Source organism: Alligator mississippiensis, chromosome 1 (genome assembly GCF_030867095.1).
Source record: "Alligator mississippiensis isolate rAllMis1 chromosome 1, rAllMis1, whole genome shotgun sequence".
NCBI lineage: Eukaryota > Metazoa > Chordata > Crocodylia > Alligatoridae > Alligator > Alligator mississippiensis.
The window spans coordinates 458,329,102-458,353,625 of NC_081824.1; the positions used below are offsets into that span (position 1 = coordinate 458,329,102).

Below are 24,524 nucleotides of genomic sequence, written 5' to 3' on the forward strand. Positions count from 1 at the left end.
ATGGAGAAGCTAGGAGTTAGAATTATGGAAAAACAGTCAGAAGTGACCTCAGGAGATCATCTAGGCCAAGGAGGAGGTCAAGGGTCCCTTTTTAAATAATTCTGTATTTGTCTAACCTGCTTTTAAAAACTTCCTTGGATTGAAATTTTACAAACTTCTCTGAGCAATCTGTTCCAGTGCTTACCAACCCTGAGTTAGTGAAGTTATTTATTAGGTCAGTTACTAGGAAGTTCTTTGTAATATCAAACCTAAATTTTTCTTGTTGCAATTTGAGACCTTTTTGCCCTATCCTCTGCAGTCACTGAGCATAAGTCAATCACCATCCTCTTCTATCTACTTACATGACAACTGCAAGACAGTTAATGAAATTAGGAATCGGAGCTAGATGGCAGTGCTAATGAGCAATGATCAGTTAATGCATTAACTGAATTGAAAGTAACTGCAAGACGAATTTAATCCAGAAGGATAAATGCTAAATAATACACTGGAAAGGATAAATGCTAAATAATATACTGGAAATTGCCTGAACTTTGGCAGAAGTAGATTTAATACAAGGAAGAAGAAACAAATTTACCCCTAATCATAGGGATCCTGATGTGATCAGATCTGTTTTGGAACCTTTGCAGTGAAATAGCATCGCCTCTGGATTTGTTTTCATAGGCTACAAAATAGTCAGGATTATTTACAAAACTGTTTGGTCCTATGCAGGTAACATCCTACACAAGTAGTAAGGTCAGAAGGTCAACATTTCCCTTGTGCTTGAATGTGATTTTGGGGGAAAAAAACCTGTTAAGAAACAGTATTGGGTAGAAACCTTGTTTAGGTCTACAAAATCACTTTATCCTTATTAAAAAGGAAAAATATCATATGGAAGAAACCCTACCATTAAGGCCTGAATCTTGCTTCTTCTCCCTGGTGAAGTAATTCCAATTCAGAAAGCAGGTTTAATTGACAGGTAACAAAAACAACATGATCCAGGAACCTGGTTTTCTCTGTTTAGAAGTCACAAATTCTCTCATTTAAAGGACGTGGGTAGGGGGAAGGACACCACAAATCCTCTGATTTAAAAACCCAAAATACATTTTTTTGCACAATTAAAATGAAACAGCCCTCTATCTATCTATCTAGATCTATAGATAGATAGATCAATAGATCGGCTGAACACAATGTTTTATTGATATATTTACAAATTTAAAGCAATGTGGAACCCTACCAGTGCCTCAATCACTATAATAAAATAAATTCTACATACCTATACATTTTGGCTGTTGATTTTGGGAATTTATCATGGAAATCAAAGCTCCCCCTGCCCCCTTTACTCACCAGGTTGCAGGTCCAACTGTGACTGTCTCCACCCTCGCCCCCAGCCCCCAGCCCCCGCTGTTTTGTGGCACTGAGCAGCCATCACATGCTGGTTTCCTGTCCCTCCCCATGCTGGTTACCCCTCACTCCTGACCCACTGCCTCCCCCAGTATGTGAAGGGAGCGGGTATGCTGAGGAAGGTGGAGGGGCCACAGGTGGCAAGGTGGGGGGGGGCATGTGCCCCCCAAGATTTCTGTGCCCACACTAGGGTGCAGGGCTGCAGCTAGGGCAGACCAGCTCTGGAGGAGCCACTCTGTAGCCCAGCGAGCAGGACCCAGTACGTGAAGGAGCACTGTACCGCCATGGTGAGATGCAGAAGCAGCAGCACGGAGTTGTGCCCCCAATGCTGCCAGGCAGGCAGGGGGTGCCTCGCGCTGGTGGCAATGGCCGGAGAGATGACTCCTGTCCAGAGCTGATCCAGCCCAGGGGCAGCCCCACATCCTGTGTCCTGCAGTGGACGCAGAAATTTGGGGGGCATGTGTCCCCCAACCTCTCTGACATGTTGCCTGTGCCCCCACCCTGCCCCTCCCAATATGTGGACTATGCCCCTCCCTACCCAACTCATGGCCTGTGCCTCTTCCCCCTCCCCGCCACGTAACCTGTGCCCCTCCCCCCACACAGACTTACCTGGTGGGAGCTGCTATCCACCATTGCCTGGCTGCCACGTGCATGTGCCCACACATGCATGTGGCACCCCCTGCCCCCGATCTCCTTCCTCCCAACTCCCTACAGCTCCAAGCAGACCCTTGCAGGCTGGAACTCAGCCTCCCTGCAAAAGGAAATCCATGATTTCCCATGTTTTTCACCGCTGAAGGGAAATATCTGTTATTTTCTCATTTAAAAAAGAGAAAATGCACCTTTTTCTCCATTAAAAGAAGAAAATCTGCCTTTTTCAGCATTTTTCCACAGCAAAAGGAAAACCCAGATCCCTGATGATGACAATAGTTCAAAGGTCAATGCCATTAGAAATGTAAAAAAAATTATTCAAGCCCTGTGCAGGGGGGATCTCTCTGGAAGGCACATGCATTAAAACTTCTGGAAATGTGGATACATTATGGTACGAAAATACAGGGCATTTTTGCACAGTGAATCTTTACTGAACTTAATGAAATTTCAGATATTTTTAAAGACAATTAGTCCAAAATATGAGGGCTGGAAGCATTCAAAAGAAGAAGGTAACTCCAAGCTACCCACAGGAAGAAAGTGCCATTAGTTTGTCAGTTATATTTTGGTCTACTACAGGTTTTTCTACCCCAGATCAGAATACCTTGGACCTCTGTAGAACAACTTCTGTCCACAGCAGTCAGCCAACCATCAACAGCTCTTAATGAAGGAGCAGAAAATCAATTTCAGAAACTATGTTTGGCTTGGCAGCATGGCAGGTGGTTGGACTCACAGAACAGATCTGAAAATGAAAACTGACATGGCAAAGCTGGAACTATAAGAATCAGCTGAGCTTGGTCTCATCTCGCATTAAAAGGGACATTGGAGATCAGAGAAAATGATAAAGTCATATTTTGGGGATTGCTCTAGAGCAGGAAAGAATCCAACACAGTCTTTGCTCATCCTTCGAGAAAAACTCAAGACTTTTTTTGTTCTTACAAGTCCCCCCTCCCAAAAGAAAGAAAAAGAAATCTACATGAGCCACATACATCCCATTTTAAAATATTTGAGTTTAACATCCTTCTGAGACTATTTGAGTTAAAATACCCTTTCTGCCAAGCTGGTCTGCTAAAAGCACTGTATTCTCTTGCTAGATGTTCTAGTAGTAAAGCATCAATATTCCTCTCTCCTTCCCCCTCCATACACAATACGCTAAAAACAAAGAAAATAAGTAATGCAAGTACACAAGCTAATTTAACAATGATGCAACCAAGTTCCACAGGAAAGCTAGCTGGACAATGAGGTTCTTTCATGTGTCTGACTATAAGGAAGATTTAAGTAGCAAATGGTGCTTATTCCTTGGTGAGGGAGTGGGGGGGACAGAACTGGGTGTGACAAGGACATGCAAGTTTTAAGTTGCTCCAAAGGACACTACTGGTTGAGATTTTAATCAAATGCATGTCCATCAAGAGTAGGATCCACGTGGACAGATATCTGAAGCAGAAGAAACGATACATGACAGATAAACAATGAGTCAACCTGTAAAGAATCACAATAGAGAGACAAGGCACCAAAGCCCTACACAGTGACAGATATATTATTAGATTAATGTACATCTTATGTATTAAATGGAAAAGAGAGGACTCAAGTCAATGACCCAGGGAGCCTCTTTCCATCCTCTTTAATTTCTAGGATACAAAAATCTAAGTATTACCAGGTAGCCTTGTAGGGAAACAAAGATGCTGCACGTATGCTATTTCATAACACTATAAACAACAGAAGGAAAAGGGAAACATTATAAACAACTACATGGCCCTCATTTTAAGAGGCTTCTCTCATTAAGTATATGAGACACATCTATATCTATATACATACACATATCTATCTACCTATCAACATACACATATATGTGTATAGATAGGTGTGCGTGTGTGTGTGTGTCTGTCTGTCTGTCAGTAGATCAATAGATACACACACACACACACACACACACACACATATATATATATACACATATGGGCGTAGTCTGTCTCTGTGTTTCTGTTGGTCTGTAATACTCTTTAAATGCAAATAGCTTGAAAACTGAGAGAGAGAACTTCTGTGTTTTCAGAGAAATTTCTTTGCTAAACCTTAGCATTTGTTTAGTGACCATGTCAAAATGATCCCAACTTCCGGAATGAGAAAAAAGTCAGGGGCCAGGCCTGTTTCTACTGAGCTCCTCCTAGTAAGGCAAAGGGAGGGGCCAGCTGATGAAAAGCAGGAGCTGGGCAGAGGCACAAGGCAGCGGGCAAGCAGCAGCGGCCCTGTCCCAAGCCCCAAGCAGGGCAGCTCACCTGCCCTTGACCTTGCCCAGCAAAGAGGCACACAGGCGTCAGCCAGGCAGCAGCATGGGAGGGGGCACCTCCAGCCCACTGGATGAGAGCAAGTGCAAGAAGGAATTGATATCTTCAAATGTTCAGCCTATTTTATTTACGTTTTATAACTATTTAAAATATTTAATAAATATAAAAAGTAAAATCCACCTGTTTGTTTTTGTTATTTGAAATTCATCTGTCATTCTTGACAGGCAATTTGCTAGTACAAGTATATGCCCCAACCAGAGGTACACATCAACATAAAATCTATCTTTATTTCACCAGTTACCAAGGATTTATACAAAGTGATAAAGTACAAAATATTGTTTATTTGTAAAATCTCCTGCTTGCTAAAGTGTGGTCCCTTAAAATAAGCTTGAACCTGTTTCTTTACACAGCTTGCTTTCATTTTGTTGCAACATAATTTTGTGCATCACTTCCACACAAATTTATGAGTTAAGAAAGCAAGTTGGGAATGTGAGAGAGAGTAGGGAATTTAGTGTCACAATTTCCTGTCCTTCATTTGTAAGTTTGACATTTTGCCCCCAGTGAAGAGGAATCATTTTAACCTAAAGATACAGAACACCCCTTACAAGTGGATATTCTGTTTAGCAAGATCAAGCTGAAGCCATTTGCAATGGTTCATATTTCATTTTTTCCCATTTTATAACAAATGACTATTTATAGAAAGGGATATCAAAATGATCTTAGAGAATTAAAATATCTGCAGCATATTTGATGCTCCACCTTATTTCCTCTTTTGATGCCCCCAACTTCTCTTAACTTCCTATATATTTTGCTGCCTATGTGTATCGTGCATCTTATGGTACCTGGCAACCGACTCCCCAGCCCAGCCTAGCCCCTGGCTTGTTTACTTTTCATTCCATCCAGGAAGAGCACGCAGCAACTGCTGCAGCGTCCTTAGCCTGACAAAGGGTTTTTGAACCCAAAAGCTTGCTTAATAACTATTCTCCAACCATTTGGGTTGTTCTAATAAAAGACACCAAATTCATCCAAAGAACCTTGTCTGCCTATGTCCTTAGACCAACACGGCTACAACCTAAACCCCTATCTTATGTTACCCTAAATTTTGTCACGTATTAGAAAGCTTGATATATATAAGAATACTCTGATGCACTTTAATGCACTGGGACTTTTGAATCCAAAATTCTAAGCATCTGGAATGATGGCTATGTCTGCATTAAAATACACTAAAGACTTGTTTCTCCATTAGATCCTGAAGAACTTGTTTTTAAGCCAGGCTTCAGGAGTCTGGCACAATGTTAGACCAAATATTTCATGTGTCAAAGCCTTACGAGTGCAATTGATTATCCCTCTTTCTTAACAAATGGTTGAAATAGTCATAACTCTGTGGCCAAAATGAACACAGACTTGGTCCACTTATGCAATCAAAGAACAATGTTTTTGTGAAGTTGCTTGGACTCCCTTCAGAGCATATTAAACTGCTTCCACTCAGTCAAGATATTTATGAGATACAGGCATCTGTGTATCATTTACTGGAATGCATCTGACCAATTCTCCTGGTACGTGTTTTCATTTAATAAGGCCAATATTACTAAGGAGCTTTAACTACTCCTCAACTGGACTTGAAAGTTATTTTTGTAAAAACATAAAAAAATAACAGAGGCTGACTGCCTTAAGAGAACAGTAACAAATTATCCAGCTGTTCAGGTTTGCTGCTAGATTGAATTCAGTCAGGTATTCATCCAACACAAGCCCCAGAAAGTCATCTCTAAGCAGGAGCTTCAACAAAAAGTGTTACAATTTTTTTTGTATAGATTTTTGCGAGACTTCTGTATCCAGTCTCTACTAATACCTTGCAGATCACTCCATTCACATTTCCTTTTGCTTCCTACTAACTATAAACAACCTGTGCAACCATCCATCTGCCTTCTATCCTTGATCACCTCCAGATTTCCTTCTATATTCTGTTTAAATTTCTTTCTTGGACATCTCCCGTTGGATGCCACCATCAGCAGTACTGTCGAGAGGCAGGGGAAGGAAGCTTGAATTATCCATATTTCCTTCTAATTATTCTCCACCTTTCATCATTTACATCTTCTAGATTCACTACTTCATTATCAGTTTAGTAAATCCTGTCCTTCCATGTTTTTTGTTACTAAATCTCTGCTCTTCTACTTTAAATTCACCAAAATTCATCTTTTCCTCTAGTTCCAGCAGTCTTTTCTGCTGTTCTCTGTCTTAGCTATAATACATTCCTCTCTCCCCCACTTGTCATTTTTCTTCCTTCAGCTAGCCAAGATTTCACCAATAAATTCACCAAATTCTTCTGCTATATCACCCCATTTCAAACATGATTTCTATCCTTTATCACATGAAATTTCAACTTTTCATTCTCATCTCATGCCTATATATCAACACCCATTTTCCTACCACTCTCCTTTCTCTTTTTAATGCTATACTAATTGGTTCCCATTCTCTAATTCCAGGCTTCATTAATAGGAGACCAGAATAAACAGCACTTTCTCCCTTCAATCTGAGTGAAGTAAGTGAGGAAAGACTTCTGTATAACTGTATTATCAGACTGTGTGTTCTATTAGTCTGGCTGTCCTAACACAAGGCATTAGATATCTAACCTATGACCCTCAAGAGTGACTTAAGAAAAACTGATTTAATAATTGTATTGAAAAAACACATACATACAGGACCATATGGTAGAAGCACACAGTTTTTCAAATATGTGGTATGTCCACAAATCAATGGTATGTCCTTCCCTCAAGCATTTATAGTCTAAAAATCAGACAACACTTGGACAGATATCAGAAAAAATGGAAAGATTGGACAAGATTTATACAATAAGGTCAAAGTTGATTAATTTATGCAGTTTACAGTTCAGTTGCTATAACAGCAGGTGCTATGCAACTTGCTTCTTTCGGTTAACGTTTTAATAAGTAGTGCCTGTATGTCTTCCAGAAAGCGCATATTTTTCCAACAGCCATGATATCAAATGGGGTTCAACTAGATTAGTTGTTTGCTATCTTGACATTGGCTTTCTTTAATGTAGATCATCCCTCCTGCAAGTGCCAAATATTTCTTCCCTTTCACAACCTAAAATTAATGTAAAGACATATTTTCTTTTACTTAAAAGCAAAGACTACTACTAAAATACTGAATGTTTTCCTACTTCACAATACATTACAATGACAATCTTTTGAAATCCAAGAACCATGTCTTATTTATTGGCCTTTGCTTATTAAGTATCTTCTACCTTTTCAGACAAAAATAACTTTAGTGATTACATTTCACTTCCCACCTCTTGATGGAATCTTGGGGTTCCTTTTGATCCTAAATTATCTGTGAAAGAGATATATATAATTTATTTACTGCCAATGCACCATTTACCATCTTAGAAATGTCTTGACTTCAACATGTGCAATCTAAAATAGAACTGGAAAGGCTTGTGCGTGTCTATGTGGCCTTCAGGACTTACTACTCTTCCTTGGCACTACAGAAACTTTGATTCACAGATTGCAACAGGTTCAAGGTTTCCAAGTCTACATTCTCGACAACTTTGTATCTGGTCATATTAGTTTACTTCTGAAATCTTTGTGCTAGCTTCCAGTGAGGTCACAGGTCGATTTTAAATCCTGCACATCAAAAATAAAACTCCACAAAGAACCTTGCCCTTTATATTCATTCCAATACCTAGTTCACAGCTAAAAGCCTAGCAGTGGAAATATATATATTTTATATAGCTCCTGATCTTGGCCATTACCTTGGCTGTAGTAGTCATCTATCTAGTTTGAGATCACATTCAGTACATTTTCCTGCCCAGTGCAACTATCAATTATTTTTTCACACTACCAATTTATTCTTATTAATATAAAGATGCAGCTAGTGAGAGTTTAGGTTTACAAGTATCTGTAGTCACTGAGCTAGTGGGATCTTTGTCCAGGTATTTCCCAGAGCAGGCATATAAGAGAGCCAGGAAATCTCTTCTTACCTCTTATTTCATTAATAATTTGTGGTATTTCACTCCCTTAACCATGAAACATTACCCAGTACCAGAGGAGAAGCTAAATAGGTCCATTTTGGTGAAAAAGTTTCTTGGCTGATCACTGGTGGCCCAGTTCTGCCAACCAGGCTACCATGGACAAGTGTATTGTGGGGGAAGGGAAACAGTCATACCTCTGTCTCAAACAATAGAAATCTTCTTGGATTTCAAAATAGGTAAACAATGACAATTCACAGGTTGTTGCATCAGAACATACTGCAAAATAGGCAAGGTAGTAGGTTATAATACCTAGCAATAGCTATATATCATGTCAAACTGGACGTAATGAAGGTGCATACACAAATATATATCTCTCTGATAAAGCTATATGTATACCTAAACTGCACGATGCTGAAAGCCCTTGAATACCAAAAACTGCATAGTCTTGTTAGCCTGGCATTTTATCAAGTTTGACTTCTGGTAAAAAATTAAACACCTATATTGCTTCTAATACTGCTTCTTCTAAAATGTAGATTTCCTGAAAGTCAAGGTTCCAAAATAATATTAGCAAAGTGTAAAAAAAAAAAAAAAAAAAATAGAAAGGGAAGACTTTCTAAAACACTTCCCTAAATCCACATTTTCATTGTTTAGTAAATCAGAGAAGCTACATTATGTGCTGTTTAAAAAGAAACTGCTGTCACTAAACATTAAAACTTGATGAGCCTCCTAAATAAGACATTCTCTATATTCCAAGGGCAAATTTAATATAGATATGCACTAGTGGGATTTAAATTTATTATCAGAAAAACTCAAGCATATATAGTCTTAGCAAAGTAACAAAAGCAAAGGTACATTAATTTATAGTGACAGGACATCCTACCAATTCACAAAAAGTGTCATGGTCAAGCTAAGTACATCAAGCAAGCCCCCTATTATTCTGATTTCACACTTCATGTAAGTACATCTAAGTATGCAATTAAAATTCTTATTCCTAAAGTATCTCATTAGAGAGAGAGTTCATAGCTCAAAAAGAAACTTCCATTAAATACTTTCAAGTAATTTATTTCTCTCCTGTATCCTTGTCATACTTACATGGTACAGAGCTTAATATTTACAAATGTTTGACCCAGATCCGGTTTGTTTTCTCTAATCCAATCATTCACAAAAACAGTTAACTCCCTGTCAGAGTCTGGGTTTATTCCAAAACCTAGTTTTTAAGCAAATTCTTATTAAACTTCTTTCCTGAAAAGCTCTTTCCAAATGGATGACGACACATTAAATTAATTACCACCATTCTTCTAACATACACTTCCTATACAGGGTGTTGGAGCACGTTGGTTTTATTCAATTAAAGGAGAAATGTGTCAAGCCTACCAAGATTAAGTTGACCCTGTTAGGAAGCCAAAGCTTTGTTAGCTTGTTCAGTTAGCATTCTATTATAAATCTATTATAACATTCCATTATAAATCCTGTTGTAAAAATGTTAATGTCCACTATTTAAATTGAAAAATAAATCTGACATAAAAAGCCACCCTATAATATGAGGCTCCAACAGGCAGGACACTGTGGAAAGAAAAGTTAAATATAATGTTGCCTACAGCCAAATCAATGATGAAAATTATTCGGGTTAGAGTACTCAGAAGCTTTAGACACTGACCAGGACCTGACTGTGATAGACGCTGCACAAAACACAGAATAAAAATGCCTCTGCCACAAAGAAATTATAATCTGATGTTAAATGTTTTAAATTGAAAAATAAGGACAAGAGCTAAAGGCCAGATGGAGAAGTAGAAGGAAACAAGGTAACAATCCGGGTCAATCACACAGGCAGCACTGTCAAAACACCAGCAATCTAAGGAGTGCGCTGCTAAGATTTTGTACACATCAGAACAGAGGGGAATTTTCACGACAGGATTTTGAAGGAGAAAAATCCCATTGTTTTGGGGGAGCTTCTATGATACGTAACTGCTCAACTAGATTAACTCCACCAGAAACTATTTATTTTCTAAAGGCTGTCATCATCACCAAGCACATGATTTTACAAAGACTGAAAAAAGAGCATACATGCCTTGCCTAAAGCAGCAGCCTTCAGACCTATCTGAGTTAGCCACCAAAGAATACCACTGTATTCTTCAAACTGTAAATATGAGTGGCATGAATTCAAAGGTATTTGGACCCTGTCTCTAAATATGTTTGGATAAAAAGCTGTTGAAACTGTTTAAAGAAGGCAGCAAGACCGTCAGCTCCACCTCTTCTTCTTTCCTATTCATACATATATATTATTTTATTTCTGTTATTCATATCCTAATGCATTATATCTGTGTAGTATTGTCTTAATTTGTGCATCTTTGAGAAGGCATGAAACCACATGTCTCTACTGTGAAGAGTACTGCTATAACAGAACATACAGAAATCAATCTCCTTTTTTTTACTTTTTATTATGTTTCTTTACCAAAGCAAAATGACAAAACACAAAAAGGACCATATAATTCTTGTAGAATAATAATTCTGAACAGTTATGTGACACTAAAATATTATATATTGAAAGCAAAATTAATTGTATAAATCACTAATAAATTGAATGTTCATACCACTGATTTTAATGAAATGTTATACAGTATTACATACAAATCAATACAGACTTTAAATATAAACTAAATGCAAATGGCTTTGTAGGATTGGACTCCGATCCACACACAAAAAAAAAAAAAAGTTGTAGGTACTGCTCTACTGATCATGCAACATACAAAATTGCACTTTTGAGGGTGTAATGGAAGAGAACCTAATAATAATACTACGGGTAATTTCAGTCTTCACTGTGAAAGTATTTGCTTTTACGGAGGCATTATCAAACTTGTATCATTAAAATAACTTCGTTATCTGAAAGTGTAGAGAAAATATTAAACTGTTTAAAAGTAATAAACCTAAAATATAAACTAATTAACAAAAGATGTTTTCCCACGCTCATAAAATTTATTTTTGGAAGAAAAGATTACTCACCAAATTGGCCATGTAAATTGTGAGCAGACCTCTCCTACAAACAAAAATGATCAAGTTAGTGGAAACATACACACATACATTAATGATCACCATTAGTCATCATTCATATACTGAAGGAGATGCAGTTGCATCTCAAGAAAGCTTTCCATAAATCTCGTGGAAACCATTATGGCTTAATTATATACATTTAAATATTACCTTCTAGTACAAAAAAGAAGAAAATTTCCAAACAAAACCAGGTCACTAGACAGTATTGAAGAGTGAGACTCCAAGCAGTTTAGTAACAACAGTTTCCATCAATTGGAAAGCAAGATAATAAAGTTTAAGCAAAAACCATAACAATTCTTGACAATTCAGGAGCTCCTAAGTTTTTTCTAGTTCTGGTACCATCTTTTAAACTACATTTTTCTCTCCAGCCTTTTTCTGTCCAGTTTTCTCCTGATCTTTTTATATCTTCTACCTTTAAAGTGTTTTGCACACTACAGGCAGTCCTCGCACTTACGGTGGATTATGTTCCTGCAAAAGGCACTGTAAGTCAAAACAATGCAAGTTGAATCTGATGCCCACCTTTTTATAGAAATGACCATAAACACCATATTTAAATCAACTATTTAATCAACTATAAGTGATATACACTGTACAGTACAAAGCTTTCTAACATGTACTGTATATAAATTGATTAAACAGGGCAATACAGTAACTAATGATATAGAATTGTATTTAATCAGAAGGTGAAAAAACACCTTCATCAGGGCCATGGAATTCAGAGGGGCTTCTTTGGGGAGACTTAGGGCCACTTGATGGCTTTTTGAGAAACTGATCCAGGGATGTTTGTTTTGCTGCCCTCTTTTTCTCATTGTAAATTTCCCTGTAGTGCCGTACGTGCAAGGATCCAGCGCCGTAAGTAAAAACATGGGCATAAATGGTGGAGCGCCGCAAGTGCAAATTGCTATAAGTTGAAACGTCGTAAGTTGAGGACTGCCTATATTTATAACGCACTGATCTCCACTCTGCAGTTTGTAATATTGCAGCCCCAATGTTACAAACCATTTGGGTTCCAGTTCCATGAGCTTGAAACACATATGCTCTCGCACTTTAGCCAAGTGCCATGGAAGCAGAGGACAGAAACCTGGAACTCTGGGCTGTTACCCATGTTTGCATAGGAGCTATTTCCCATGCACTTCGTATAAGATGTCACTGGTTTGCTGACAGTCCATCAAAGAAGCCATATGCCCTAAGAAAAGGCAAATGCTGGGTCACGTAACATTCACTGCCCCCATAATTTCTCAGACTACTCTTCCACTCAAACTAGTTTAGAGCCTAAATCTCACTTATTTAAAAATTTCCCCTTTCATAAAAAAATATAATAAACCATTATGGCTGTGAAGAAAAGCTTGAAATACTTCTGGAATTTGAACATTCAGGGTTCTGTCATAATAAAACAACCCCAGTATTTATCTGCTAAAAATAAATGCTTTTAAGCCAATCTCATGCTTATTTGGAGCCTCACATGATTTATTCATACTTGAAAGTGGTCACTGATGTTATTTTCACTACAATAGCACCAAGTGCCCCAAGCAGTTATTCACTCCATGTGTTCTGGAACAGCACCTAACAAAGAGCTCCTTTCACTATGCAGGTTGAGAGTACCCAGCAGCTCTCTGAAGATCCTAAAATCAAAACTAACACAAAGCATCTCATAAGTAACTGGGAAGAAGCGAGCAAAAATCGGAGCAAGTGAGAAATAAAAACAATTCCTACTGCCCATCCCTAGCTGTTACACCCTATATTTAGCGTAACACCTGTAATTTCTAGAAAGTATTTTGCCCATATTAAAACCCACTCTTCTAAAAAAAATGAAATAAAACTCCAGGAATACTCAATCTCAGTATTTCTTCACTGCCTAGAAAATATCTACGAATCCCGCTGACAACATACAATTCATCCCACTCTCATAACTACTTCAAAAAGTAAAACAGCTTAATGCTACCACCAGTGCTCAGTTCAAGTGGACCGTGCCTACGTGCTGGATTTAAATGTTCCAGCCCAGCTTGTAATACTGGATGGCATACGGTTCCACGCAGCAGGTATTTTTCTCCCCCAAGAGTAAGCTGAAGAAAATCAATCTGAATTATTAGGGCTTTAAAACTGTTTTCATCACTAAATTTGTAAATCTCAGCTCTCAATAGATAAAACCAAAACTGAGCAAACTCAATTCCACTCCATCACAGGGGAATAGGCCCCTTGAAGAGGTTTGGGATTTAGTCTCACCTGTACCCAGGTGCAGCCTCTCCCCCACAAGGGGCATTTGATTACACTTCCCAACGGGACAGGATTTAAAGGCAAACCAGCACTTCCATCAGAGCCCAGGAAGTGAAAAATTGGAAGCAGATACTCCATAGAAGAAACAACCAGAAGAGGGCCTGTGAGGAGGTCTAGGACGAGTAACTCTACAAAGCCCCGAGATGGAAGGCCTATGACTAAAACCTACAGTGAGCAGAAGCCTGCCAGAAGGAAAGCTTCAACAGGGAGACCACCAAAACCCCTATGACAGGATATAAGCCAGTGAGAAAGACTGCTGTTTTGAACTTTATATAAGTAAACCAGATTCGTTAAATTGGAGGGTTATCCAGAAAACATCCAGTTGACATCTGGTAACTTGGGAAGGAAGAGAAAACTGAAGTAGTGCCCTAACCTAAAGGCCTTCTACAATACACATGCACATTAGGGGTGTGCAAAGCAGGCCGTATTCGATTCAGATTCTGCCTGAATCGGGGGACAGCGATTCAATCTGTTGATTCGGATCACAGTCCCAATTCGATTCGGCCAAATCCAAATCTGAAGATTTGATGCTGATTCACAGAATCAGCAATTCAGCCATAGACACAGCTTTAAATGTTTTTTCTACATATCTTGAGGTACCAGGCATGGATCGTGAACGCTGAGATGGTGGGGTGGATAGAGAGTCTCAAAGGAGCACAGGGAGGTCCCCCCCACATGCTCAGCAGCAGACACGAAAGTGGACCGGAAGTACTTCCAGGCCCATCGCCAAGCATGCAGGGGACCACCCCCACCCAGCTTGGTGATTGGCCACAGGGGGGTGGGGTAGGGGTTCCCCACATGGTCAGCAGCGGACCTGGAAGTGGACTGGAATTACTTCTGGTCCGCTTCTGGGTCTGCTGCTAAGCACGCTGAGCCCCCCCACACTCCCATGGAATGCTCCATCTGCCCCAGCATCTCAGTGTTCACGAGCCACCTGGTACCTTGAGGTATGTAGAAAACACATTTAAGGCTGGTTCTATGTCCGAATCATCAAATCTCTCCGAATCGATTCAGTTGATTCAAAGAGGGTTTCCTGATTCGATTTGGAGATTCGGCCGCCAAAGCGAATCAGCAACCAAAGCTTCACACAGCCCTAATGCACATATAGTCTTTCATTGCATGAGCATGCTCTTCCCCCGCCACACACAATAAAATGCTACCCTCATTTGATATGCAGGATGGTGATCTGAGAATAAAACTGGGCCAAGCAGCGAACAAGTCTTTCACCTGGAGAAACCTCACCTATACTGCATTCACTTAAAGCCATCCCTGGAATTCCCTTGTAAGTTTTCTTCCCTAACTTATTTCAACAAGCTCAGGTCACTAGTAGGGCAAGTGCTGCCAGACAAGGGACCAAAGGCAAAAGGTGTGCGTGAAGAGTGGTCGCTCCCCTTAAGGACATGACCCTTGAAACACAAAGGAAGTCCATTCTCATGCAGAGAAAGGGTAGCAGAAGGGCTGGGAAGCCCTCTTGGCTAAACAGGGAAATCATGGTCCTTCTTAGAAAGAAGAAAGAAGTGTACCAACAATGGAAGCTAGGGACAGGACCCAAGGAGGACTATACAACAATGGCCCACACTCGTAGGGAACAAATTAGAAAAACTAAAGTGGTGACTGAACTTAAATTAGCAACGGGAATCAAGGACAACAAAAAGTCCTGCTTTAGGTACATAGGGAACAAAAGGAAAGCTAATGGGAGTGTTGGACCACTGCTCAACGACTCAGGACAGCTGGTTACCGACACTCAGGAGAAAACTGAACTCCTGAATGACTACTTTGCTTCGGTGTTTCACTGGGCCATGAGGGAAGTTGTGCTGGATAAGGTACAGAATGAGCAAGACAGAAATGACTGCCTTCTTACCATAGCCGTAGAACTGGTGTGTGATCAATTAAAGAAATTAGACATATAAGTCAGCAGGACTGAATTAACTTCATCCGAGGGTGCTGAAGGAGCTGGCCAACATCATCACGGAGCCCCTGGCAAAACTGTTCCAAAACTCGTGGTGCTCCAGAAAGTTCCCTGAGGACTGGAAAAGGGCCAATGTCATGCCCATCTTCAAGAAGGGGAGGGGGGAAGACACTGGCAACTAGAGGCCAATTAGCCTAACTTCTATCCCATGTAAAATCCTGGAAAAATTCATTAAGGAGTCTGTGTACGATAGGTTTGCAAGAGATAGGATTCTGAACTACAGCCAGCATGGCTTCCTCATGGGCAGGTCTTGTCTTACCAACCTCATCTCCTTTTACGATCAGGTAACTCACCACCTGGATACGAGAGAAGTGGTGAATATTGTATATCTTGACTTCTAAAAAGTCTTTGATCTGGTATCCCACAATGTTCTTGGGAGAAAATTGGAAGATAATGGACTTAACTGCAAGATGATTAGGTTGGCTAATCTAAGCTGGCCAAGCTGGCTACGGGGTAGGACCCAAAGAATCCTAATGAACGCATCTGTGCTGCTCTGGCGAGAAGTGGGCAACAGTGTCCTGCAGGGGTCAGTGCTTGGTCCTGTACTTTTCAACATCTTTATCAACGATTTGGATGAGGGGGTGAAGAGCTCACTGGCCAAGTTCACAGATGACACTAAGTTATGGGGAAGCGTGAAGATAGGCAGCAGATACAAGCAGACCTAGACAGGCTAGCAAGTTGGGCGAGTCAGAACCAGATGAAGTTCAATGTCGAGAAATGTTAAGTGTTCCACCTGGGGATGAACAATCCCCTGCACAACTACAGGCCTGGCAACACCAACCTGACCAGCACAAAAAATGAAAGCTACCTGGGGGTAATAATGGACCACAGCATGAATATGAGTTGGCAGTGCAACACTATTGCCAGCAGGGCAAATACTCTGCCATGCATCAATCGATGCATCTCCAACAAGACCAAGGAGGTGATTCTTCCTCTCTACTTGGCACTGGTGAGACCCCAACTGGAGTACTCCATCCAGTTCTGGGCACCACACTTTAACAAACAGATGATAAAACTTGAGTCCAGAGAAGGGCCACCCATATGATCAGAGACTTGTATGGCAAGCCATATGAGGAAAGGTTGAAGGACCTGAGACTCTTCAGCCTGAAACAGAGAAGGCTGAGAGGGGACTTGGTAACAGCTTGCTGCTATGTCAGGGGAGTACATCAGAGGCTCGGTGAACAGCTGTTCACCAGGGCACCTTTGGGGAAGACCAGGAGTAATGGCCACAAACTCCTGGAAGACCATTTCAGGCTCAACACTAGGAAAAACTTCTTCACAGTTTGGGTGTCCAGACTGTGAAGTAAGATCCCACCAGAGGTGGTGCAATCACCTACCCTACAAATCTTCAAGAGGAGACTAGACAGTCATCTTACTGGGGTCACCTGACCCCACCTGTCATTTTTTCTGCCTGGTACAGGGGGCTGGATCCGATGATTTTCCAAGGTCCCTTCCAGCCTTACAATCTATGGATCTAGCCTCTGGAAAGGCAAGGTAAAGCTTTCTGTTAAGACTGAGTACCCAGGAAATATCTGACACACTCACACATTTAACCCATCTGGATCAATGCACATGGTTTATGACATTCATATCCTCAAAATATTGAAATGCTGTGTCTACAGAGGCAGAGGATGCTATTGGCAAAACTCCCTTAGCCTCCTCCCTCACTCACCTCATCCCCACAGCAAGATTCTGCCTGTCCAATTAACTTTTACTGGACACTCTGGACCTCCCTTTCATGGCAGGTTTCAACTACTGACTCAGCATGTAAGTTTGTGACAATTCACATATTGCATCTATACGTAAAATATATGTTGCCATGATGTGTTAGTAGTAACTGCAGAGCTGTGAGATCATACAATTAATGGTATAAAATGTAATAGTTCTAAAACTTTTAAAAATCAATTTTGATATGTACCCCCTCAGATCTAATTCACCTCTTATGCCACAGTTAAGGAAAGGTCATAAATGTAACACAAAGCTATTAAATTTTATTATGGCTCAATGAGTACTCAAGAACATAACTGGTTTAACTACACCACATTAGCCAAAATGAATCCTTATCGTTAGGACAACATCCTGGCTTGAATTTTTCAATACAGGCATTCTCTCTCTAAAGCGCACATTTACACTTTTGTTTAAAATATAAAACAGTAGGCATTTGTTATTAACCGAGGGCTCAATTTAGGAAACTTACCATAACAAGCATCAGGAGTAGCCAGATCCCACCCAGCATCCATGGACAATGAAGACTTTTAATTGAACTGCTATCTTTATTGCTACATTTATTCCTGTAAATGCAAGTGATTTCAGAATTTCCTCTTTCCCCCTTTAGTAATAAAATGAATTCTGGTTTAGAGAAGGATAGATTAATTCTGTGGTATGTAGTACTTTGAGCAAATACGATTCTCATAGTTTAGTTAAATTAAGGCTGACATTCGGTATTTCACAGGCCACTTGTTTCATCCAGACACCCTCATATCAAATCCAAAGACTTTAATTAGATTAAATCATTCCTGGTTTTGAAAAACTAAACTAATGTAATGGGCAGAGTAGGTGAGACCAAGACACCACCAAAGCCTAAGGTCACCTTAATGACAGGGAGCCGAGTAGATAAAATAAATCCAGATGATCTCAGTAGGAAAAAAAAAAAAAAAAAAAAAAAAAAAATCGCACCCATCCTGCAGAGGGAGGCAAAAGTCTCCTGAAGTCTGACAGCCTGACCCAGGGAGAAATTCTTTTGCAGTGTTGTTACATTTGAAAAAATGGAACCTCCAAATTATCCTGTTGAACTAAATATTGTCTTAGAGCATGAATAAAGATTCACTTGGAGTGATTGCAAAAAGAGAGGGGGAGATGCTGCTCCCGACCACATATCACCCATTATGTTGCAACTGTTACTTGTGCATAAGCCTGCAGTGATGAAAATGCTGCAAAGCCATTCCAATTTTAGCCCCAGTTCACCCTGGATTAAAGCTGGGGTGATTTAGCTCACTTATATCATTTCAGGATCATGCACACGTAACAGCTAGATCATAACAGCTGCTATGTGCTCCTGAGAAGCAGCTCTCCCCCCACCCCAGTTTTGAAACTGCTCCACACCATTACATTTAAAATTAGGTAAACATAACATTTTTCCCTTAATACATTGCTGTAGATACCACATATTTTGATCATTTCATTCATTGGCATCTCGTAGAAGCCCATCTCCATCAGAATCAATGTCTTCTGCTGCTATGTGCTTGCCTTCAGATGCATGGTCACGTGTGCAACACAGCTCTGAGGAATTCGTGTGCGCAAGGGATGACAAGGGTAACTTGAACTCATCTGCAAATGGACAAAATGATCAAATATGAAATTTCTCTTTCAAAAGGCAGGTACTCCTTGGATCTTTCTGAATTTCTATGCATTTTGATCATTTTTGTAATTATTTATCATACATTGTACAATGGTTGATTGTACTATACAAAATCATAATTACCTTAAGTCTGCCAACATTGCTTGCTCCCAATAGGAAATGCAGTAAGCAGAAAACCCCTGAGCATGTGAACAAGAAAGTGCAGCCCAATATCTAAAATAAAATCCTCTGTAATAGCTCAAGAGGACTATCCCACTTTGTCCAGTACCCTGCCTCAGGTTGGGGCCAAACTCTGGTGCCTCAGTGGCAAAACAGTCATCCAACAGACCTGGGAAGGAGGAAATACTTCTTGACTTCGCTGAAACTCTAAAGCAGAGGATTCAATTATAAATACTGATTTATTTTACTGCTGCATGCATGAATGCCATATTGAGGGCAAGTTAGGTAATATTCTCCCCCATAGTCCCTGAGGGAAAGAAATGAAACAGCTGGAGTATAGACCTTAATATTAAAAGGGCCATTACAATGATCCAATCTGAACCCCTACACACAGGCCATAGAATTTTTCCCAGAGCTAGAATCAAACATTGCTCTTCAAAAAGAAAGCAATTCTCATCTTAAGGCCTCCAAGCAATGCTGGGCCCATCCACTACTTTGGTAAATACCTCTGCAACATGGAAATTGCATATTATTTCAAGGCTGATTTTGTCCAACTTCAACTTCGCCTCATTGGATACTGTCAGCAAGTTCAACAAGCTTCTCTCTCACTATCACTATTAAAAAGCTTCTCTATATGTCCTGAAAGCTTGCTAGAAAAAAATTCCAGCTGTTGGTCTAATAAAAGATATTAGATTCACCCAAAGAACTTTGTCTCTCTATATGTCAGCATTTCAGTCCTCAAGGTAAGAAACTGTGTACCACTGGCAGAAAACATAGTATTCAAGTCACCTTCCACCCTTTGCTTCAATAATGTGAGTAAACTGAACTCTTTAAGCTTCACACTATGGTTTTCCAGTTTTATGGCCCCGATTCAGATGCAGCAAGATATAGAGGAGATAGATAGCTTGCTTTGTTTCACAATCTTCCAGTGCAAAACAAGACTAAAATGACCTTATTTCATAGGAACAGTGTGAGGATCTGTTAGAAGGGCTGTCCAACTTACTTGGCTCCCTGGGCAGGAAAACCTACATGTGGCAGAGGCTTGTCAGAACAGCTAGGCCACAAAACTGGTGCAGACCCAGAACTGGGGGGGGGGGAAGGAGGACACCTGAATTCTGCCACCACTTTGCCCCTATCTTTTCCCCTGCCACTGATTTGAGTTGCTAGTGACAATCAAAGACCCCAAATTCAGCAGCAGGTAAGGTAGTGGGACAGAAGTAGGCAGTGGCAGCACAGCAGCTCTGTCAGCTATACAGATAAGCTCTGGAGGCCTAAATTTAATTCCTCACAGCAGGCCACTACTTGAACAGCTGTGAATTAGAGTATGTAAAAGCATATTAGGATCCTTGCAAAGAAGAACTTACCATAAATGCAAAACTATTTTTATTTCAGGATTGGTGGTTGTAGCCATGTTGATATAAGGACATAGGTAGACAAGGTTCTTTGGCTAGATGCGATACCTTTTATTAGACCAACTAAATAGTTGGAAAAATTGTTCTTTGCAAGCTTTTGGGCACAAACGTCCTTCAGGAAGACTCTCCCTACACCTGAAGAAGGGCGTTTGTGCCCAAAAGCTTGAAAATAACTGTTTTTCCAACTACTTAGTTGGTCTAATAAAAGGTATCGCATCTAGCCAAAGAATCTTGTCTACCTATTTTTATTTCAGTATTTAGTTAAGAATTGTTTTGGGCTTTAAAGTCCTGTATGAACTTGTTCCAGGGTACTTCATAGACATGCCTCCCCCTTCCTCCCCCCAACCCCAGTATACAACACACATTAATGAATTCATTCTCCCCACTACACAGCACTGTTATCAAGATGGAACCTGTAATGGAAGAAGAGCAGGGAACAGATCTGTCTCGATGGATCCTGAATACATATTCTTCCCCTTAGCAGTTGCTTTGTGCCACTATGAGATACAGACTACTGGGCTTTGTGGACCTGTGGTCTGACCAAATATAACATCTCTTATATTAAGTGTTATAGAGATACACAGTGGGGGGGTATCTACATAATATATTAAAGAGCTACAACAATATATCATTTGCTGCCATCTGCACCTTCAAAACATTCTCCTGACTTCCTATCCTACTATAAATTAACAGAGATAAAGACTACATTTCTGTCCGGCAACAGAACTACAACACACCAAGAATAACATCTGTCAGAGCCCTCAGGCACCTAAATCCACTGTTCCTAACAGGTGGAACAGAATCTGGACCTTAGACTTATTAAGACACAACTATTTCCCAGGACATGCTTTACATGAGATCAGCACTTTGGAAAAATTAAAAAAAAAAAAATCTTCTCTCTGAACCCAACAAATGTTTTGTGATCCTGGAAAACAGAAATCTACCTATTGGATATATTTGGGGGGGGGGGGGGTGCAGGTTTTGATTTTTTGCTGTGCAAATTAAATATGAAAAACGTTAAGGTAACCAACATGTTAAGTTACTTAATTTGAATTAATATTATTACCTACATAAAGTAAAAGTTAGCTCTACCAAACAAAACAAACACATTTGTTAAGAACTCTGGCATATGTGGTAATATAACATATGGTAAAAAAGCATGCATGCATACGCACACACTTACGACCTTGAAATGAGTCTATATTTAAGTATTAAATTGACTGGTATTTCTAAACAATTATATAGAGAGGTCAAAGTTTTATAAGTTTCTTTCCCAAGTTCCAAATTATTGTCCAAATTATTTGAGATTTTGTTGCTTGCAGTCCTTCCAGCTGGATGTTTACTTAACACTTAAGTTTTCATCAGGTATATGTAGTAAGATGCAGAAGAAAATGTTTACATTTCTAGACATTCATGTTGCAGCTTTTATCAAGCTGAAAACAGACAGAACCTCAAGAACATGCTGAAAATGAACAGCTATTAAATCTACAAAGTTCCATTATGATCACACACATGCAGGTTTGACCACAGAAATGTAACCGTGAAAGTGCTTTACAATTATGTATGGCAGATTAAAGAGACTAATTTTTAAACACCACACTAAGGGACAAACTCTGTGTGACCTAGGCTGCCTGCTAAGTTACTGCGATCACAGGCTCCTCACAACATGCATTTTTTGAGCATCTTTAGAAACATCAAGTCTTTTATGGCATCCAGCAGTGATTGAATTAACACATGGGGCAAAGCTAACATCAGCTATTGAATAACATGATGGACAAATTTCTGTCCTAAGAGGGTAGTCTGTACATTTTCAGATGCTCACTACTGCACACTGTATACAATAAAAATTGTGCATGCACGCACACGCACGCATAAACACACACTTAATTTAGGCGAACAAGACTCAAAGTGCCGTGGCAGCCCACTGAAATAACTCTCTCGTACACCTCATTTTAATACTCAGCATTAGCAATCAGTTTCTTTGGCAAAACAGACAACATGTGAGGCTACTAGGCATGATACTGGATCACCTACATTAACTTTGGAAAAGAGTTGTTAGGAGGGGATTAGCCAAACAACGACAAATGAAAGAAAGCAAAGAGAGAGAGGAGGGAAAGTCACAGTGAGATTAATGTGAAGGAATTGTGAAGTAGGAGCTGGAAACAAAACAATCACTGTGATCTAGGAAGACTAACTCAATTTTGAGCCCACCTCTTGGAAAGTAGGTGATTGTTCAGAAAATATGTTACAATAATAATTAATTTATCATGAAAAATTAGAAAGGGAGGGTGGGGACAGGAGGGATGGGGATAATGTGTAGCCACCCCTGCAGCACTGGTCACTGTACCCACACCCTTTACAAAATCCTTGATTCACCCACGGATGCACCTTATAGGTTACCCTGCCTTCTGTCTGACTTCAGACCAACACAACTAACTAACTCTCTTTACTCACCAGAATAGTATGTAGAATTACATTTTGAGAAGCAAGAGATCCACAAAATTGGGACAGTTTATAAAACAACATTTGGTAGAAAGAGAGCTACGGGATGACAGGGGTAGAAAAGAACTTAATGACACTACTAACTTTTTTTTCATGAAGGATTACAATGCAGGATTAGAGCGTTATGGTAACCTATAACATGTGCCAATTCCCTGAATTAAACCTGGTTTAAAAACTAGCATATCTAAACCAGGGCTGTAAAACTGATGGACTGCAGGCCATATGTGGCCCACAAGGGGTTAATTTGTGGTCCCTAGGCTCCCCCTGGCTGCTTCCTCCCCTCATTGCTCTGGATGCTCCCGGGGTCTCCAGGTTCCCACCCTTCTCTGGCTTTCACTTCATGCCCCCACCCCAGGGGGCTTTACAGGGCAGGATGGTGCAGCTCAGCACAGCCTGTGGTGCTGGGGGACCCTGCAACCAAGAAGGTGAGGTAGTGGGGGGCAGTGCAGCAGCTGAGGGGGAGCTACCTGCCCCCTCTATGCAACACTACCATAAATTGGACTTGTTGTTTATGGTTTATCATGAATATTTCATTTTAAAACCATTTTCTAAAAGAGTATACAGGCTCAAAGAATAAAAACTGGCTAGGACCACCTATGGAGACAGCTTGGTTAAAAAAAGATACCTTCTCCTTACAGGGGGATGCACTTATAAAATGTGCTTATACTGATGGCAAATGTATCGTATTCAATTAACCGATTCATCCTGAAGTGTCTTCAAGCATTTAAAACTATATACAAGTCAAGTGGGGCAGTTATTTTAATAGAAAGTTGCCAATGGTGCCTCTCCTTAAACTAACCAATTACGTATCTTTGCCTAAAGTATTGATATATATTTTATGCTAAAGTCCACACCTGTATTAGGTACTTACAAGTGCTTACAACATTAGTTCAAGGATAAGGAAGACCTAATACCCAAGTTGTACCCACACCATCATTCCACTCATGTGAAGCTAATCTAAAGATAGTAATATACTTTAAGACTAGTACCTGTACAGATGACTTGACCAACATTTGAAGCCAAAGACTTTGTATCAGGAAATAGTTAGCCTAAGTAAAAAGAGAAGTTACTTACCAGTAACTGGAATTCAAGATGTACTGACATGTATTATCACTGCAGGTGTCTCTCACGTCTCTGAACTTTGACCTGAACAATTGGTCTTAACAGGACCCACAGTGTGAGTAGACCCACCAATCCTCATTGCCTGAGGGGAACAAACAGCGGCTGGCACTTCATGGTCCTGGGAAACTTTTGCGTGGAGGCTATGGAGACCACCAGAATATAGTGTAATGGGCCTGTTTCCAAGGGTAGTTCCAGATTAGCAGTTTTGTAGCCACAACAGTTTTACAAAACTCAATATTTTACTGTGTCTGAGCAGATATTGCAGTGCCTTTGGATATCTCACTTAAGATGACAAACAGCTAGAGACTTTCTGAGAGGTTTATATCCTATGAAAGCAGTAGGCCAAAACTCTTCACGTAGCCAGAAAGCAGTAAAACCTTGGTTT

At 40.1% G+C, this 24,524-nt stretch overlaps 1 protein-coding gene across 3 annotated transcripts in view; it reads right to left on the reverse strand.

Annotated features, from left to right (window-relative positions):
* TMEM135 (transmembrane protein 135) overlaps nucleotides 1-24,524 on the reverse strand; it is a 358,268-nt gene that overhangs the window by 246,795 nt on the left and 86,949 nt on the right. For all 3 annotated transcript variants that reach the window (XM_019488262.2, XM_059721829.1, XM_014605912.3), the window contains exon 4: nucleotides 11,296-11,329. In XM_019488262.2, coding sequence (XP_019343807.1) covers nucleotides 11,296-11,329 — 34 coding nt within the window. The remainder of the gene's footprint in view (nucleotides 1-11,295; nucleotides 11,330-24,524) is intronic.